Consider the following 18,676-nt stretch of genomic DNA (forward strand, 5'->3'; position numbering starts at 1 on the left):
AGATGCTCTGATCATATGAAAGGAAGGAAAGGAGGGAGGGGGGGAGGGAGAGAGGGAGGGAGGGAGGGAGGAAGGGAGGGAGAGAGGGAAAGAAAGAAAGAAAGAAAGAAAGAGAAGGAAGGAAGGAGAGAAGGAAGGAAGGAAGGAAGAAAGAAAGAAAAAAAGAAATCTCTTCTCCAGCTGTAGGAGGATTAAAAACAAACAAACAATTCTGTGATCATGGTGAGATCAGAGAGAGATGTATGTGGGTTTGCCATTTGTAAACAACTTTTCATTCTTAATAAATTTATTATGTTCATCAGAATGCCAAAGGGATCCCTGACACACTAAAAGGCAGAGAATCACTGCTTTGGAGCCATATTCCTGGGACAAACAACCAAAGGCACATGTTCCTGCTCAGAGAGTAACTCAAGGAACATATGCTTAGCATACACAAGGTTCTGAGTTCAAAAGTTATGTATGTGCTTGTTGAATGTGGGGAGAGAGAGAGAGAGAGAGAGAGAGAGAGAGAGAGAGAGAGAGAGAGAGAGAGAGAGAGAGAGGCAGACAGACAGATAGATAGAGAGACAGAGACAGACATGGGACATGGGGGAGAGGATGTGTCCTCGTTTCCAGATTCCCTGGTGGGCTAAGAGCTGCGAAGTCCATCCTTCAGATGAGACATGGAAGTCAGTGCAGTCTTTAAAAGTTCGTGATAAAAAGTTCATTTTGGTAAAATCTGGAAGGATGCTCTAGGTATTGAAATGAAAGCCTGGGCTGTCTTCTTGAGCTATGCCAAGTGTCTAAGTATCTTACTATGAAATTATATATATATATATATATATATATATGTATGTATGTATGTTTGTAGGTATATTTTGGGGTGGGTCTATAGGCATGTATTACCAGGTCTGATAAAGGAAGGATTCTTTAAGTAGAAACTCATCTACATGGAGTTTTAGATATTTAGAGCAGCTCACACATAGGAAAAATTTGAAACAAGAGGCAAGCTTGAATGTTCATGGTCCAGTGCTAGCTTGCTGGAAGGGGCCTGTAACTACAGAGCAAGAGGCAATTCTAAACCGAGTTACCATCTTAGCTGTTGCTGTGCTCGAGGGATTCATTCTAACCAGAAGAACATGAAGAAGTTTGGTGTTTTTTTTTTTTTTAAAGCTTGCTATTTTTTATTCACTGCATTAGAGTTTGGCAGAGGATAGTGCTTGATGGGATATTTTTGTTTTAAAAACATGAAGATCAAACGAATTCTGGCAACGTACAATTGGATGGCCAAAGGAGCACAGGATGAGACTGTTAACATCTGGAGGAGTTTTAGCTTGGGGATGGGGGTTAAATGAGCGAAGTTGTTGCTCTCTGAGGGAAACATGACTTGGTGTCCCCAAGGTCGTCTCGAAGGTGGGGGGCAGCTGTGACCCAACTCTGCATTTCTCCTCCTATCTTCTGTCTGTCTCTCCACATGAAGGCCTTCTCTGGGGAGTGAGAGGCAGATGAGCCTCTCGGCTTTTCTGGGGGTGCCTGGGGGGTGTACGCCTGGGCTCGGAGTGCAGCCAGGCCTAGGAGGAGGCAGGGCGTGGGGCAGAGAGATGGCTCTTCTGCAGGACACCCCCGGCCCCCCCGCCCCGAGGGAAGAGAGCCCCGCGGGGCACACCCCGCACCGACGTGCGCTTCTTCCCCCTGGCTCCCTGCTACGCACCCGTGGAGAACACCACCTTCTTGGTGATGAGCTTGTAGTCCACGATGGAGAACTGCGGGAGCTCGATCTTCGTGACGCCGGTGACGGCGTTGTCATCGCCTCGCCAGTAAAACTCAATGTCATCGGTGGTGTACCCATCTGTGACAGGAAGGACACACAGACACAGGACGGAGAGGACACCGGTTAGAAGATGGTGGAACACGCCACAGAAGCTATGGCTAAGGGCTGCGAGGGGCTCAGCCACAAGGCACCCCACGCCGGTCAGGGCTTGGAGACCTCACCCCACAACTCTCAAGGGAAGGGTGGTCAGACTCCCCGGAGCTGCAGAGAGAGGCCCAGCTCCGTCCGCCACGAGGCGCAGCGGGGTGTAATCCGGGGATACGCTCCCCGCTATCACCTGCGATGACATCATCACAGTAAGCTGATTATGAATCTTACTCTATCAAGTATCAATCTAGATGATATCCTGAGAGGGGAAAAAAAAAAATCAAACGATCAGTTTAGTGTTGAAGGCTATCAAGTATCCCTTTCTCATATGAAATCCTTTAATTAGAATGTAGTTGGGTTTTGTGCCAGAAAATAACTGATCACGAAGGAATCATTCTTTGTTCAATATTCATGTACACCATCCCCAAGCTTGGCTCTGTATCCCATCTAATTTAAAGCGTAATTTCAATAGTTCAGAGGAGTAGATATGAACACGTGGTGTATATAGTACACGCAGCATACTGAGGGCTATGCTCCCGTTCATTCAACAATACTGCGTTTATCGCCTAGAACACCCACCCATCTGGACATACTCTCTGGGGAAAGGATTCTGTATTTTAAAGACATTCATTACACAGAATAATGCTCTGGTGTGTTCTCTGGTGTGATGACAATAATGGTTCTTTGGAATGAGGGTACTTCCATTCCATGGGCTTGGGGGGAATTTCAGCAAAGGAGCGCAGATCTCGTAAGTGCTCAGCAAACGCCTCACTGCAGTGAACAACGCATACCCCACTGACTGTAAGCGGTCCCCAACAAGGACTCCGGCAACATTTTACTCTTGTGCCCCAACTCCAATATTCCTGAAATACACAGCACCCGGTATATGAACGAATGTACAACACGCGTGAAGAGGGAGTGTGCTCCGCTCTGCAGAGGACCTATGCACCTGGAGAGCTGAATGGCACGGGCGGGCAGAGGCACGGATGCTGCAAAGCAGGACAGGAGCAAGCGCAGCCTTCTATACTTCAACTTTTCTGTGGCTTCTCTACGTAGTCATGAGGAACTCTTAGTAAATCTGGATTTCTAAGGAAATACTCTAAGGAATATTATCTCCAAACATGTATGACAAAAAAGGGTCTCTGGACGAACTATATTTGGGAGGGGTGGAGGGAAAGGGGACTCTGGTGACTTGTAGTATATAGTGTCGCCCGTGAGCTCAGCCAGGCGATCTTCTGAGAGGCCACATGCCTGGTAATGGCGGTCTCTGCATGGAGAGATTTTTGGAAACTGATCGACCACCATCGTCCCCAGAGGGAGCCAAGACCCACAACTCCAATGCAATAATGCTCCCTGGTGAGAGTCGGGTAGAGTCGCGCGGTAGAGCGCGTTAACTCAACGGCGATAATGGAAGATGTTTAAATTAACGAGGCCAGTTGAATGGCCAAGGAGACACACGCAGCTGTGCAATAAAGCGCCGTCAACTGTGACACCGACCCATCTGCTTTCTAATAAGGGCTGGCGAAGGAAGGAAAGGAGGAACTGGCCTGGGCCTCTCCACCTCAACCCATTCCGCACAGCCCCTCTGGGCTACGGGGTCAGCTGGGGTCTCGCTCAGTGAAGGGATGCAGGTAGGAGGCTCTGGCAGAAGGTTCAAGAATCTGTGAAGCCCAGAGCCGCTGCCCCTTCCTGGCATTCTAGCTCTTTGGGAGGCTGGAGTTAGGAGGTCCATGGCATTTGAGGCCATCCAATCAGAAAATTCCATGACTTCCATCTCATCTGAAGCCACACGGCAGGCTGAGACTGAGAGGATCGTGGTTCTGGGCCAACCTGAGCAGCAAAGTCTGTGATGGTCCATCTCAATAGAATGAGGTCAACGCTGGTGGCTTGTACCTGCCATCCTGGCTACAATGGGAAGCCTGCAACTAGGGGGATCACATGGTCTCAGGCACACGCCTGGTGAAAGAATGACATCCTGTCTCAAAAACAATTAGCGATCACAGAATGCTGAAACAAGAACTCAGCCTGACCATTGCAACAATGATACCCACAAGACAGTATACTGGAATTCAGCTTCACAACTCTGGGGGCAGGGAGTGAGGGAGGTGGGGGAGGGAAGGGGTAATGGGAGAACAATGGGGTGGGGCAGGTGGTAACAATGCTCGACAAGATATGTACTCATTCCCTTACTCAGGGAACTCTGTTCAGCATCTTCACAATAAATAAAACTGAAAACAAACATAAAAAACAATTAGCACATGAAAGAGTCAGAGGAATAGCTCGATGGAAGAGGCCTTCCTACCAAGTGTGAGGCCCTGAATTCAAACCCCAGTACCAGCCCCACAAAGATACTAAATAAATACAGAAATAAATAAGTGAAAAAGAAATATAATGGTTCAAAGTGGACCGATCCTGGTGATCGTAACAAAAAGAAACCACAGTGCCGCCACTCTCAGGCCCCGAGCTTGCGCCTGCCTGCACACGGGCATTCGAGGAGCCCTGCGACACTCGACAATTACCTGGGAAAGAATCTGTCTCTGTTACTCACCTTGAGTTCTTATGTAAGCAGCAGCATACATTCTTTAAATCTATAACCACGGCTCGAAGTGGGAAAGTGGCAAACACAGGAAGCTGGGATGGGCTGGAATGGGGCAACTGAGGGAGGGCTGGCTGGGCTCCAGTGTGTGTGTGTGTGGGGTGACGGTCAGTCCCTCCTGCTCACGCAGACAGATGGACACGGTGAAGTGGGGGGGGGGGGACGGCTGTGTGGTCTGGGGGAGTGGGGAAGAATTCATCAGAGCTTTACAGAGCGCGCGCTGGCTTGTGTCAGCACAGCATGAGCTTCGTACGCTTCCACTCTGCCCGACGCAGCAAAGACTCTGACACAGCAGCTCCGTGGCTCGCCCTGTGTATGGGGAGCTCAGGATCTGCCTTTGTGGTCAGCAGGCGGATGGGAAGATGACAGGGGCAGGGGGCAGGGGGCCGTGGGTGTGGGTGCTGGTCGGTGGGGAGATGTGGTGTGTCCTCCGCGGGTGGTGATTCTGTGTTCTCCGTGAGGTGCAAATGAAGGTCACCGGCTGGCAGGGGGGGCAGGGGAGGAGGAGGTGAGAGAGGAGGAAGGGGAGAGGCGTGGGAGCCAGGGAGGACGGGCAGACCAGGCTGGTTGTGATGCCACTGGCAATCAGCATCAAAGGCGGAGAAGTTTAGGGTGAGGAACTGGAAGTAGGACAAGCCACGGGCCTCGACTTGAGCTCGTTGAAGTGGGCCTTTTCTTTGTATCCAAACCATTTTGGCCAGAATATAGAATTGCATGGGTCCCGCAGTGCATCCTGGGAGTCTGTGGGTGGCATCTGCCTATTCCGATGCTTCAGGAAGGAGAATCTAGGGCACTGGGATGTGTGGCTGTTTTTTTCTCTTGCACTGGGAGGGAGAAATTCATTTCAGCACATCTTAATACATGGAATCCTACTTAGCCCAAATTGTTACAGATTTGTGGACCAGAGATACAGTACAAAAACACATGTATTCTTCTTCTTCTTTTTTTTTTAAAGGATGAAATATTAAGCTGTTTTGTTTGAACTATGTTATTCCATCCCTTTCTTGACCGTATAGAGTTGACAGTAGAATGTATCATGTTAGGGCCTGGGCAGAGAACAGGGATCAACCTCTATAAACTTCCAATTCATTTCATCATTTTAATAGTTTGGTAGGAAAGTTTGAGTTGAAATGTCCTTCAAAAGCCTCCACAATTTTGTGTGTACATATAGGATATAGTAGATCTGTCTGTCTGTCTATGCATCTATCTATCTATCTATCTACGCATTTATATAGCCATCTATGTATCTGTCATCTATCTATGCCTCTATGTATCTATCCATGTACCTATCTATCTATATCTAATGACATACGTTGTTTCCCTCAGGTGTAAGGTAAGACATGCACAGTACTCATAAGGCTGATGATAACAATGATGATGATGACAAATCATGAAGAAGTCTGGTTTTGAAACTTACTGTCCACTGTAAATAAACTCGATGGCAAACACCCATAGGCTTCAAATGATCTCCTAATGGAAAGACTCCAAGAATGAGTTATTCTTTTCTTCTTCTTGATTTATACAATATAAAAAAAGTTAAGAACTGGAGTTTTAGTATGGCAGGAAAGAGATACAGATGAAAGGAAGGGTCATTTAATCTGTAAGAATTCAGACTACATTTTATTTTTATTTTTTTAAGTGATAGAACTGCACCGGTGGCTCACACCTGTAATCTTAGCTACTCAGGAAGCTGAGATCTGAGGATCATGGTTCAAAGTCAGCAGGGCAGGAAAGCCTGTGGGACTCTTATCTCTAATTAACAACCAGAAAACCGGAAGTGGCGCTGTGACTTAAGTGGTAGAGCGCTACCCTTGAAGAGCTGAGGGACAGTGCCCAGGCCCAGAGTTCAAGACCCATGACTGACAAAAATAAATCAATACACGAATAAATAAATAAATAAAGTGATGGGCCTGTCGCCAAGGTTGAGTCCACTGTGAGGCCCCAGAGGGACCCCCGAAGCAGCGGAACAGTGCATAGCTCCCTGCTTGCTGGAGTGAGCCCAGAATAATGCACCAGACCAGAAAGCTAAGGCAAAGCCAAAGCGTACACGAGTTCTAGCAAAAACCTCAAGTGTCATTTTAAGGATGCTCCCCCTTGGCAAAATGAGGGCATAACTTGAACACAAATACAAATGGAATCTGTAATGCAGGACACGGTTGAAATCTGCACACATGCTTGCAACCTTCCATGTCAATACTGGAGGAAGCCACTTGCTATTTGGGAAATTGGTCATTAAGACACAGGAAGAAAACCACGCTTATTACCAGATAGTTGCTATAAGGAAATCGTTGTTTTTTTTTTTAAAGAAAAAAACTTAATCATAATTAAATGATGACGCTTTCTCCAAGCGCTAAGAAAGGAGTAAATCTAAATGTTGAGACCACAGAGCGATCACCAAGTACCCCGAGCATCCTGATGGAAAGATAGTTCTCACTAACAAGTGCTAACTATACGGGAGCTGAAACCTGATTACATCCACAGGAAACACAAGGGGTGAGAGACAAGAGGTCAGACCTAAAAACACCTTTGAAATATCCCACTACACGACGTAATCCATATTCGTTTAGCCTCTGGGAAATACTAGAGGGAAAATACCACTCAGGCATTCAACGTGAAATTTTAAGAAACGAAGAAAGAGAAGGAAACAAGAAATTATTATTGAAAATTAGGTAGAAGGCAGGATGGGCCTAGCTACGATGGCGCATGCCTAGAATTGCAGCTACTGGGGACTAGCGTGATTGGAGGCCAGTTCAGGCCAGATGTCGTCCCAGGTGTGTGGATGGCTTTATCATTTGCTTTTTAAGCTCCTCCTCTTTGAGCGCCTGAGGTATAACATCGTCTTTGCTCTTGTCCTGGGGACCTACCCGCCATGGACGCGGTCAGGCTGGAGGAGTTGGGTCCTTGGGAACAGGCAGCTGCTGACTGCTGACTCACCGGAGAGGCTGGTGCTCTGCCAGCTGCAGTGCCAACTTGATCAAAGAGGCTTCTAAAGACAATAGGCTTTTAAATATTCGTTGTTCTGCTGATAATGCTAACAAGCGGAATGGGGGAGAGCTGTGTTCTATTTTTCTTTCTTGTTTTTGGTGTGTGTGTGCGCGTGTGCGTGTGCTCTGTGGTGCTCCCGATCAAAGCCAGGGCCCTGAGGATGACGTCACACAGTGCTCTGCCCTGAGCACCGCAGAACGCTGAGTCAGCATCGTCTTATCAAACTCGTTTTTTCTATGTTTGCACATATGTATACACACATATGTGTACATGTATGTATGTATATGTATGACAATATAGGATGATCAGTCTATGCATTTCTGTAAAAACAGTTGCTCTCTATATAGTGTTTTCTTTAGAATCTTGTGTTAAACTCATTCGATCACTGTGAAAACTGAGTGGGAAGAATTTGATTTTGTGTGTGTTGGTACTGAGGCTCGAACTCAGGGCCTTGAGTTCTCACTTGACTTTTTTCACTCAAGGCTGGTGCTGTACCACTGAAGTCACAGCTCTACCTCTGGCGCTCTCTCTCTCTCTCTCTGCTGGTTAACTGGAGATAAGAGTGTCACAGACATTACTCCTGGCTTTGAACAGCAATCCTCAGATCTCAGCCTCCTCAGGATGTAGAAGTAAAGGCACCGGCACCCGGCTCTTCCGTGGTTCCATTGCACAATGAATCAGGGGGACTGCTTTCCTGTCTGTCTCTAAAATCCGACTCTGTGATACAACATGGAATGACTTCTTATGGAAGAGGCAGGGCTCCGTGGGCTGTCACCACACCTAGCGGGTCCCATGTATTTTAAGTGACCGGTGGATTTGCGTTGAAAGTTCTGGATCATCTACTAAGCATTCTAACAGGGCAGCTCGGCAAGGGTACTTGTAGGCTGGTGAACACTGTGTTCTACCTGATTCCCCAGAGATTCGGGGCTATAAAAAGCAACCTATATTCCAGTGACTACAATAAACCATCTCGAAAGGAAATGGCAGTCGTAGAAAAGGGAATCTCTTTCAAACTGCATCTCAAATGACAAGTAAGACTGCCACAGTGAGCTCGGAGGCTGAAAGCTGCTGATGAAGCCAGGGCCAAAGAATAGCTGCTACCCAGCCAGGGCCTTTGCGTGTGGGGGAGAGGTGTGGGAGGGGTTAGAGACCGTGGGGGGGGGGGAGGGAGGGCGGGGGCAGGGGGCGGCTTCCCTTTGCTCCTGGATCTGAAATCGTCACTTGATCGTCCCCCACATTTGCATCTCATTCAAGCCCATGTGCGCAAAGAACTACAGCCTTTAGAGCTGATCATCTGAGATTATCTGAAGAAACTCAGTGCAGGACGAAGGCAACAACTAGATTGCTTCCTCCTCCCCATGGCAAGCCGTTGGTGTCCCTGTGCAACCGACTCTCAGCTGCAAGAACGTGGTAAGGGTGACTATTTTCAGCAGCCAGGTCAGGGCACTGGCACCTGGGATGAACCAGACTTGAATCAATCTGTTGATTAAAAAATACTAAAATGTTGTTCTAAAAGGAAGGTTTACTTGTATAAATTCAGGTATTTCAGTAGGATATATGTCACGGGTGAAAACAAGAAACGTCTCTCATGTAATAATCTTTGAAGGTCCTTTGAGGGATCTAGAGGCCACACTAAATTCCAAAGTCCATTCTGTGTTCTTTAGACCACAAATGTGCACTTTGAAAACTGTTCCTATTATGAATGAAAGGAAAATTTCTGGACGTAACTTTAAAGACACATTAAAATGTTGTAGTGCATCTCATCCACAGAGGTGGCTCAGTTGAGGGAGGCTTTGTGTATAATAAGAGCTTCATCAATGGCAGATATGATAGCTAAGAATTCACCTTCAGTGATAACAATGACCCACCCCCTGGTTTGTGTAAGGATTCCGAGTTAGCACTGCTTATCTCTAAATGCAGTTAGAACGATCATCTACCAGCCCCTCCGATTTACACATTACAATGAATTCAAATGGTTCCCCTTTCCTGCTAGCAGTGCCATCACACGCGTGCACACACAAGGCACAGCTTAACAGACTGTGCCCGTAGTTGGCTTCAAGATCTCACATTTCCTTATGATCGAAATCCCCGATGGAATGTCACTCTGAGTGTCAGAAAATGTGACGCATTGCCATACTGGGCAGGAATGGAGTCCATATGCAAGCACCACCAACGCCAACGCCAGGAAACGGACAAGAGCGCTCATCAGCACCACCGTCTCCCCCAGAGACAAGGAAGATTTTGAAAGGAAGGATTCTCAAGATGGGTCTGGAAGGAAACTTCCTATGCCCATCTGCACACATTCATTCGCTACACAGTATCCCAGATGAAGAGACCCCAAATCTACGGCCTCCTATACACAGTCAACTCAAAGCTCCTGCCAACACGGTGCTCTAACTTGCCTACCTCATGTCACACGAACATCCTGCTTTCATGTATGAGCCAGCTCACTCTGTCTCTCTGTCTCTGTCTCGGTCTCTCTTTCTCTCTCTCTTTCTCTCTCTCTCTCTCACACACACACACAAACACTCATGCACATGGACGCTTTCAACTCGCAAAGTATTTACTAGACAATATTACCCGAAAACATAGAAGAATTAGAGCCCCTCACTGAAAAGACAAACATGCCCGTGAGGTCTCCATACTTCTCTGGAATTGCTGCTGGAGAGTCTACAGCGACAGACTCGGGTGGACGTGCACTCTGCCACTGTTTTAGGTGCTATGGGTGAACGGGTCAAATGGCCAACGTGGAAAACGTCCGCGCTGCCCGCGGCCTCCATTTTCACACAACCTGCCAAGAACAGTTTCTTCCAGACTTCAGAAACAAGTCTAAGCTCAGAGTCAAACACTGATTGATACTGTGGGTTCAGACACGTGATCCTTTGTTTTAGGTCCATTTTCCTTCTTAATAGAGACCAAAAATACTCATCCCAAGTACAGCTATGTCACCAAATTTAATGTGAAGATATATGTGAATTTTCTCTAAAATAGGAAGACGTTTTTATCATAGTGCCTCATACCCAGTATGTGAAACCAGCCAGTTCTGAAAAATAAGTCAGACAGCAAAGAAAGCAGCAAGCCCCAAATCTCTTATGCCCTTCCCTGGTTTTGTTTCCAAACTTCAACACTGTTCTAAATGTAACAGATTTTCTACTTATCCCGAACTATACAATCTTTACAGTCCATGTTTCCTACCTAAACGACACAGTCCATTAACTGTGTATGTATAAGGCCAATTCTCAATCCTACCTCACCACTGGTATCTCAAATGCTTATCATCCACGACTAATAGAGCTCCTGACATGAAAGAGACCACAGCACCTTCCAACTCAAAAGCCTTCCATGAGTATGTTTGCTTACTGCATACATATGAGCTGATTTTAACACAAAAACTAGACACTTAGGTCTTAACTCCTGGGTCATCTTTGGTGGTTTGATGATGTTATATAGGCTATGGGAATTATTTTAAAGTTTGTAAACAGTGAAGTTTTAATGGTGTCAGTGGTAGAGTCCTAGCCTACCAAAGCTGGACTCCCCTGGTTCAAACTCCACTACCACCAAAAAGTAAAGTACCTGATAGAATATGTACTATATATTCACTATATATAGAATATACATTTTATATAGAATATATATATACTTATAGCATATATTATATGTAGTATATGTACATATATATGTACTACATATAGTATATATATGCTATACTATATAGGCTCTATATAGTATCTATATACTATGTAATACTATATCTATATAGGGTCTGTAGTATAGTCTATATACTATCTATATAGTACATATATATTCTATATTCAGCAACTTTTTCTGTCCCCGTGCTCTCAGTACTGGTTTTAGTGAAAGGAAAGTTAGAAATTGATTCCATTCTATGTGGTGACAACTCAGCAGGGTGTATGGACTCATTAGACCCACAGGTCTATATTTGGACACTTTGCTTGATTTCTTTGAGTCTTACTATGGAACTTGATTTAGAAACTCTGATAAAGCGCCAGTCTGTGTCTTGCGGCTGTGACTGGATTAGCACGCTCAAGTCGATGCTGAGCAACACGTCCCCCACAGGGAGACTGGCAGTACATACTGTGATGCCACAGACTCGTTCTCGGTTCAGGGGTTCTGAGGGGGACTCTCTCCTCCCTTAGCATCACATTTTAAATAGCTGCATTATTTCTGAATCTGAACATGAGAATGACTATTAAGTATGCATGCATATATCATGCAGATTTCTCACAGAGTTGAGCAAGTTTCATCTATTCATTTATAAAGACAAAATTATTCGACACATATTTGCACTTTTACCTTCATCTGGGCAATAAGGAATGATTTCTGTAATAGAGTCTGATCTTCTTCCACTGAAATTTGGTTTATTCTCATACTGTTGAAGTGACTGAGGGAGGGAGAGAGGGAGGGAAGGAGATATGGAAATTACATTTTGACACAAGGTGATTAAATTCATCAAGATGCCATAGAAAATTGCTAATACCCTAAGGAGTGTAAGGCTCTTTTAATTCTTGGAACTGGAATGGCCAGGCTACAGATAGGACTTTCGTGACAAGCTAGCTAGACTGGGCAATGACAACTAGACTTTAGGTATGTTAGTATTGACCTAAAAGGTCTCCTCCAACCACATTCTTCAGTGTGTTTTTCTCCTCCTCCTCCTCCTCTTCTTCTCAATGTACTATTAATGGTTTTCTCATGAACGTAATTTGAGAAGGTAATTAATGATGTCAGGAAGTTTCTTAGTGATCTCTTCAAGCATTTAATTTCATAATAAATTCCTCTGTTCCTGCTTACCACAGCTCCATCTTGTAATCTGGTGATTTTACCTCTCATCTCAGTGTTTGCTAAATGAAGTCTCTGTCAGAACTAAATATCTCAAAAGCCATTGCTATGAAGCCTAAACGTAGTGGTGTACTGGCACAAAAATGAGAGGGGAAACATTCGTACTGCATATGGATGAACAAAGGAATGACTTCTTACAAAGGAGAAATCTATCCAGTTAGAGCAAGTGTCATTTATCTGTTTGTTTGATTTTTTTCCTTCTAGGCCTCAAGTAATCCCAGTAGCTCAGTCTCTCCACCACAGTGCGAGCCCCATTTTTGAGGGACCTGACTTGTGTAGAAGTATACTGAAAAGGAGCGTGGGACAGCCATGTGACTTGGACTGGTGTATGGTGAGCCGTCCGCCATCACCCTGGTGTGTGCCAGAGGCGCTGGGCGCGTCCGTCTGCCTGGGGAAGCCGTGCTGGAGCGTCCCAGGGCCCTGTGTGGCCTGCGCAATGCAGGCTCTCCTGCTTCCTACCCAGCATTCATTCGGTGAGGAGTCGGGCAAGGCCAGAGCATGAAATGAGGTGCCTGGCAATCCACACCGCCCGCGTTCTGTGGGCTGGTGAGGGGACAGAAGGCAACTTGGGCAGCCATCTTCTCCCTCCCTAGGACTCTGGGCTTTTGAGCAGCGCTCTGGGTTTGGAAGAGCTGCGGGTACACACAGGAAGCTACACTTCAGCTGCTGTGCTACCGAGTTCCCCAAACGCAGAAGACAATGCTCTGTTTCTGGAAAAGTCACCTAGCAGTATGTAGGTAGTTAAGAGTCCTAAGCTTATCATTTTGGTTAACCCATTTTCTCCCCCTCGCCTCTTCCCTCTTTCGGCTTTGACAGCTGGCCCAAGCCAGATGCCGAGGGAGTGTTGAGGCGTATTGCTGCTGTAACCGCCTCTGTAAAAACCAAACGCTAGAGTACAAAAGGACAGACGCCGTGTTTTCTTGGAAGGCCACTCTTAAAGAAGGACAAGGTTAAAGGAGGGGCCGTTCATCTATTTGTGTGTTCAAGCCACAGGCAGAGAATTTTCTTTTTAATAATATCTTCACATATATCATATCTTCTCTTTTTATTAATACTACTTATGCATACGTCTGCTTCTATCATATCCTAACTTCCACCTGTCTATTGTGGGCCGCTTCTAAAATTTGTATCCAGAGACAAGACAAGACCTGGCCCATTGTCTTTCTGGCCTTTAAATGCATGGTCTGGATCACGTGTTACAAAAGCCTATTGACGTGGGTTTCTATGGTTGGAGAGCTGATGTGTGAGCCCAGGACCTAGCCGGCCCAGGCCTCCCCAGGCTCCTCCTCTGGGGACATGGGCAGCTCCCGGGGCATCTGCACAGAAAGCATGAACACACAATGCTCACGGCAAGTGCTGCAGCTAACACACACTGCGAACCAACCAACACACGTGCAACCGCTCTGCCGCTGCGGGATGTGGCAGGACCTCAACAAAGTCTTCTTCAAGAAGTCAAGCGACTGAATGCCGGTGGCTCACGTTTGAAATCCAGAGGATGACAGTTCCAACCCAGCCCTGGCAGAATGAACCAGAAAAATACTGGACTGGAGGTTCAAGTGGTAGAGCATTGGCCATGAGTAAATGAGCTGAGCAACCGTAAGTTCAAACTCTGGTATTAACAAAAGAAAAACAAAGATAAAAGAAAAAGCAGAATGTGAATAAATACTTCTGGGTAAGGGGGGAGGGGAGGCTAGATTCTATTTTTTCCCCACTACAATATTTAGCTCCCTTGTGACAGTTAGCAGTTTGATTATTTGTTTCTCACATCCTTCATTTTTCAGGAAGCTACCTGAGTGCGTGAGCTATGCGCCAGTCATTTTCCAGTTCTGAGACACGGCCATAAATCACAGCCCACACCGAGGAGGAAGCGGCTGTTTGTCAAAGGAATACCTCCCGCACAAGGAGGGAGATGTCAGCCTTAAGTCTCTGCCCGACAGGTTACAAATTCGTGATCGGGGAGTGAAATCTGAGGCTGGATAATCGTTACTTAAAAATAACTGCATATAAAATTTAGGCAGCCCTTCTTTTTTGAAAAGTCAGGACGTGTCGCCACAGTGGCCTGGCACCTCTTTCTGGGGCCTGGACGTGGGGCCCTTGATTGACGTCACCGCTGCATTTCCCCTTTTCTCCTGGAGGCGGCCCGCCTGACCCCCGGAGTGTGTTTGGCCTTTGCACCAATCACGACCTCCATCATTCTTGTGCTGAAGGCAGGGCTCACGGGCAAACAATATCACAGCAAGATTAAGACAAGCAAAAGGCTTAGTCTCCAGTCACCACCCCATCACTTTTAGATAGGGAGGCAGAATGATTTGGATTCTGATTCTCCCTCTTCACTTTCCTCCTATATAAAATCAAGGGTAAAGCCAGGTGTCGGCGGCTCATGCCTATAATCCTAGTTACTCAGGAGTCTGAGATCTGAGGGTTAGGGTTCAAAGCCAGCCTGGGTGGAAAAATTCAACTGACCATGCAAAAGACAGGTGGGGAGCCATAGCTAAAGTGGTAGAGCACTAGCCTTGAGCACAAAGCTCAGGGACAACACCCAGGCCCTGAGTTCTAGTCCCAGGACTGGCACATATGCATATACACATGTGCACGCAAACATACACAAATAAGGGGGGGGGGTCACACAAAGATGGTAGAAGAGCCAACTTTTCAATCTATAAACATGGTTGAACTAGACTCAGCTATGGCATCAAAAAAAAAATTGCAAGATGTAGATGAATTTAACCTTTGTAAGACCTGACCTAATAATAATGCAGGGTCAGTAAGGCCCAACGGAGGTAAATGTAGACAATGAAACTCATAGAAGAAAGCACGGGAAATAACTCCTTTCCAAGTCAAACGTAGTTCACAAGCAGAATAAAAGAAGGTACTCAAGACATATTTGGGAGCAGGGTTTCAGAAATCCTTTGGGGAAGTAGTGCTGTGGCTCAAGCGGTAAAGCGCTCGCCTTGAGCTGAAGAGCACAGGGATAGCGCCCAAGCCCAGAGTTCAAGCCCCATGACCGACCAAAAACAAAACAAAACAAAACAGAAATCCTTTGGAACGACTTGTGGTTTAGATAAGAATTGTGACATGGCTTGGTTTTATAGAGAATAAACCACTGAGTTAATATGAATGTATACGTAAATGAAAATTATGTGTAAGAAAGTTCAAAATACTCAGAAAGCTAGAATTAAGGGGTGGGGTGAGAATGTTAAAGAGGTGACATTCATCCAGATGCACTGTATTCATAAGCTGCGTTGGTGAGTGGTGACTCCTCTGTGCAACTACTTAAGGATAATATCTTTAAAAAAAAAAAAAGTAACAAGAATGCAAATCATGGAGGCTACAGCTTCCAGGACAGGTTATTTAAATACATCTGCCCATGGGCAACCACTCAAAACGTTATCTAAATGACAACTATTTTAGCTACTTCGGTATCTTAAGAATGACATCTATAAACTTCCAAGTCACAAATGTCAAGTATTAAAATTTTGGTAAGTGATTTTTTTTTTTTTACAAACAGGAATGAAACTAAAGATCAATGGATGGGTTTCAAGTGATTAACGGGCCAACGTGTTTGTAGGTGGACAGGGTGAGGAATGAGCCTTGTCACCATACAACATTCTGCCCAATAGAGAGAAAGAGGAGCCGTGCGTCCCGAACTTGCCTCCCTACAGGGAACTCCTGCCGCTCATCTTCAGGAACAGTCATCAGGCCCTGAAGTAGGCTTCTTCCCATCTCCAGTGTTTATCCAGGAAGAAATGGAACACATGCTGGCGGTGCTGAGCGATTAAACCATATCACCGGGAATGGAGCGTGGTCAGCAACTGAAGTCATTATATCTGACAGGACATTTTCTACTCTTTAGCAAGTTGAAGGCTTTCACAAGAGAAAACTGAGCAGAGTTGCCAAAGAGATGCCCACTGAAAGGGAATGTACAAGAATTGTTCTAGACCAAGTTCTTTAAGCTGGAATGCAATTTATGCCATGTTCCAGGGTAAGTGCCTTTCACTGAATTACTCATTTCGGCTAAGTTGTAGAGTGGAGGAGTCTGGGAAATGCCATCATGTATATTTTTTTTTCTCCTTGCAAAATGTCCTTTGTTAAAACTGTGAACCACTCATGGGATAAACGAAAGTTACTCTCCTACACAGAATGCAGTCTATGCGTGCGATCTCTACGCACAATTCTCTCACATGCTGTTTGTCTGACTATAGCATTAAAATTGCCAATACATATTTAACTAGTATGTCTAATATCTTTAGGTCTGAAAACCAATCAAATTTTCCCACTTGGGCTTTGGGTTGAATTTTGGCCCCTCCTGATGTTTGGGGAGCTAAGATGTCTGGAACTGCCTATTTGGACCAACAGGCTTGCTGACTTTATACTTTTTCAAAATGTAGTTAAGGCAGCGTTTCCTCATTTGCAAACTGAAAGGATGAGGAGAATCAGGAAGAAATCACATGGCTAAACAGGAAGTAACGGGTTGCGCTTGGTAAATGTTCAGTACATGTTGGTATGAATCATGAGAGCGAAAACCTTCAGTCTCAGGTATGCAATTCCAGGGTGAACTGGCAAGAAAAGCCAGTATTTCTGTATCAGTCTTAATTTTCTACAATACCTGTAATTAAATATTCCAAATGAAGTTACTTCTAGTCCACAAATGGAGCTAAAAGTAAGACAGAAACTATATATACAAAACTATATATATACATATACATACATATATATGTATATATACAAATATATACATATATAATACACATAACACATATATACTTATACACATACACACATATATTAGCAATTCTAGGGGCACACACGTTTTCTGTAACTGGTTCTTTCTGGCTTCAGGGTAATAGCAACCCACCAGGTGCTGTTTTTTAAGTAAATCAAGAAAAATAACACAGTCCACAGTGTTTCATGACATACATACACACAAAGCTTTTCTCCAGGCACCCATAAGTAGTGAATGGAGAAGACATGGAGACTTCACAGAATGAACAAGGTTTCTGGGAGCTGGCATCAGCGAAAGAATGATTTAATCTCTAAGCCCATGAGAATCATTTAAGCAATGCAAGACAGTAAAGCCCCAGGCAAAACCAAAATGGTGGCCAACACAAGCCCCGGCACTCACTTTGCACTCCAGAGCACATGCCCAGCTGCAGGACTGACACACCGCATCACGTCCCGCAGGTAATCACTACGGCAATGCCTGTGAACTTTCCGAGTTTAAAGAGTTAGCTTTGTGAAAAGTACACTTCTAATTGTAAATACTTCAAATAGTTAAGGGAAAAAATTAAATCATGCAGCCATCACAGAATAGTGTAGCTACGAGATGATCCCTAGTAAGATATTTCAGATAATACATTCTCAAATTTCATTATATTCATACACTGATTCATCTCTTCCAGGTGTCCAGGTTGTCGAGATGATGAATCAGTACTTTAAGGCTACAGGGAAGACTTTCTCACATTAATTCTAATCTCCGTTTGAATACGTGTTCACTGTCTATCTCTTCCAATAATCTCCTCTGTCTGACTCAAGCTGCAAGCATAGAGCCTCACTCCTCTGGCTCAAATGAGACTTAGGCTTGAGCACACCTGGAATTGCAAATGTAGCTTCTAGACCAGCCAACACTCAGGACCACTGTCAGCTACTTGTGCCAGTGTGAAAGAGATATCCATATTCCTCCTTGACAGAAAATACGATTAAGTGGGGGACAGAGGGGGTCTCAAAGGAAGAAGGAAAACAATGTACTAACGGCTTAGAACGTGCTCACTTTCTAGAATCTTACAATTCCTTTGTAATTGACCTATGTACTTGTTCTTAGGTTTATTGCTTTGGGTTTTACTTCTAAAACTGGAATTATGAAGCTTAAAAATTGGCCCAGATGTCTGTATTTTAAGCAAGTATCCCAGAGCATTTTAATACAAGTGGGCCAAAGATTGCACATTCACAAACGTATCTTCTGAAACAGAATCTATCATTAGAATCAAACCAGCATTACGTCACAATTCCGTAATGACCACATTTCCCTCCCCAATATTTTACCTCTTTTGGGGACTCAATTTATCATTGCTGCGCCGATCTATCACCTGGGCACCAAAAAGCAATTTTATTATTTCATGAAAACCAGGTCACCTTCATGATAGCGTACCAAAATGCTACACTTCACAAATCTCCTTTGTCTTTCTTATTCGTGATGACATGCGTAAATCTCTGTTTAGAAGCCAATTGCACAACCGTGGTTCCTGATTGCGTTTGCGATCAGCAGCAGCTCCTGGCGCGGGGAGTTGAGAACGGAGCTGCACTGCACCTGTCAATGGCAATTAGCTTAGCGTGCAGTTCCAGGA

At 45.1% G+C, this 18,676-nt stretch overlaps 1 protein-coding gene across 1 annotated transcript in view; it reads right to left on the reverse strand.

Annotated features, from left to right (window-relative positions):
• Gabrb2 (gamma-aminobutyric acid type A receptor subunit beta2) overlaps positions 1–18,676 on the reverse strand; it is a 129,332-nt gene that overhangs the window by 23,501 nt on the left and 87,155 nt on the right. The window contains exon 6 of the mRNA XM_042699613.1: positions 1,691–1,828. Within this exon, the coding sequence (XP_042555547.1) occupies positions 1,691–1,828 (138 nt within the window). The remainder of the gene's footprint in view (positions 1–1,690; positions 1,829–18,676) is intronic.

The sequence above is a fragment of the Dipodomys spectabilis genome, unplaced genomic scaffold, assembly GCF_019054845.1.
Source record: "Dipodomys spectabilis isolate Male_0828 unplaced genomic scaffold, ASM1905484v1 ptg000258l, whole genome shotgun sequence".
In the NCBI taxonomy this organism is placed as follows: domain Eukaryota; kingdom Metazoa; phylum Chordata; class Mammalia; order Rodentia; family Heteromyidae; genus Dipodomys; species Dipodomys spectabilis.